General features: G+C 38.3%; 1 gene segment (V, D, J or C); it reads left to right on the top strand.

The window, feature by feature from the left end:
• Window positions 1-949: 949 nt before the first annotated feature.
• LOC121438421 lies at window positions 950-1481 on the top strand. The segment is given in 2 exon segments: window positions 950-1034; window positions 1138-1481. Coding segments are annotated over 2 exon segments (390 nt in total).
• The last annotated feature ends 760 nt before the right edge of the window (window positions 1482-2241 follow it).

Here is a 2241-nt window from a genome sequence, read left to right as displayed (position 1 = left end):
TCAGGAAGAAAGTAAACTGTGGAAGAGGAAGTTTCACTGGTGGTGAAACTCAGGCAAGTCTCTGAGGCTCCAAGTGGATTTTTGAGTGTGAATGAGTAGACTTAGCTGATGGTGTGAAAAAGGCAAACAATTCGGGTATCAGGGAGTAGAAGGATGTGGCATGGAATAAAATAAGCTCCTCCTGGGGGTTTTAGAGAGATCACCAAAGGACTGGGCATAGCTTTGTGTTGGGGAAGAGCAGGTCTCTGTGGTTATTGTGAACCATTAGACCTGGAGGAACTAAATGGAAAACACATATCTACAAGATGTGATTTTATGATTGCTAAGAAGTAATCTCAGAAAGTATTTGTATTTATATATTAGTTCTTTCATATTAGGGGGTAATCAATCTTAGAGATTTCAGCATGATATACTTAATACACTTATACTGCTTATAATTCACACAAAGGCTGTTAAGGAATTGACAAATATAATGAATAATAAAATAATATTACTTATTAATATTTACTTATATTAAAATAAAAAGCCAGAAACTGATACCATGTAACTATTAATTTTGTTTCCTTTTTTTTATTTTTCTTGATACACCATTTCATATAGACAACCTATGATTCTTCTGACCCAATGATTCAACCCAAACCTATGATTCTCATGACCTTGTCTATCATGCACGGATGGAAATGAACACAGGAGTTTCAGGCATGAAAACATCCTCTACCAACTGAACTGTATCCATAAGACTATAAAGTGATAATTTGATTCTATTAATGCTAGTTCAGTTCATAATTTATTTCAGACATCTGTACCAAAAAATGTCTCCTCTAAGTTGAACATCACTCAGTTCCTCATATAACATGAAGATATGCAAATAATTTCCTCTTCTGCTCATGAAAAATAGCCATGACCCTACAGTTCTGAGAGAGACACACAGGACTACACTCACAAAACTTCCCATTTTGTGGTCAGCCCAGAACAAACAACATCTAGGATGGATTTGAAACTGAGCTGGATTTTCCTTTGTGCTCTTTTAAAAGGTAATGTATAGATAAAGAGAGCTGCCTTAGTATTTGGGCAAATATAAGTGAGAGTGACAATGGACATATTGTAGTTTTCTGACAAGATTCTCTGTGTTTGCAGGTGTCCAGTGTGATGTGAAGCTGGTAGAGACTGGGGGAGGCTTGGTACAGCCTGGAGGGTCCCTAAAGCTCTCCTGTGCAGCCTCTGGATTCACATTCAGTGACTACTGGATGTACTGGTTCCGCCAGGCACCAGGGAAGGGCCCAGAATGGGTTGGTTTAATTAAACATAAAACTGATAATTATGCAACACACTATGCAGAGTCTGTGAAAGGCAGATTCACCATCTCCAGAGATGACTCCAAAAGCATGCTGTACCTGCAAATGAACAGCTTAAGATTTGAAGACACCGCCATTTATTACTGTACTGAAGGCACAGTGAGAGGATTTCAGTGTGAACCCTGACAAAATCCTCCCTGCAGCAATGTCCAGAGCCAGCAGGAGGCACAGTGCACACATGAGGCAGTGCAGAAACAGGTGCAGATAGAATTCAGTGTTCCTTTATATGGCCCATCTACTGATTTCACATAATGCTTTCTGTATTTATGTTCTGTGAAATCTGTGATAACAAAGTCCTGTTTTGGCACACTTTAAAGTAAATACAGAAATTATTTCTAACAGAAATTATTTTTTAAAAATACTTTTGAAAACAGAAATGACTATGATGACGACGCTAGGATCAAACACTAAGGAAGGCCTAGAGTATTGGGGAAATTTTCCCTCATTAGATTCAAGGCAAAGCCTCACTGGTATTATGACTAGGGCAATGTTGGGATCTTAGTAACCATAGGCAAGGGGATACAACCCTTAGGAACCCACATACCATCACAGGTCTCAAATCTTCTGTTTTACCTGCAATCTGTGTATACCTGGCACAGATTTATTTTGTATTTGTATTTTCACCTGGCTCATTTACTTAACCTAGAACTTTCATCATCATATCTTCCAGTTCAGCTGAGGCCTAAGCTATATGAAACTCGGTGGGATGTGTAGAATGTTGAAAGCTAAAAAAAAAAAAAAATTAAATTAACATGAAAGTAGCATGACTGGTACCAAGTATTGTGGAGAAGAAAGTTTATTATAGATAGGTAGGAGAGCATAACCGGAGACAAGGTGTCTGGGAGAGCCCAGAGTGAATATTACCCTGAGTAATGTGAAGAATGGA

The sequence above is a fragment of the Microtus oregoni genome, unplaced genomic scaffold (assembly GCF_018167655.1).
Source record: "Microtus oregoni isolate MIOR12 unplaced genomic scaffold, Mior012 000056F_ref0000123, whole genome shotgun sequence".
Lineage (NCBI taxonomy): Eukaryota > Metazoa > Chordata > Mammalia > Rodentia > Cricetidae > Microtus > Microtus oregoni.
This window is presented reverse-complemented; position numbering and strand designations above follow the sequence as displayed.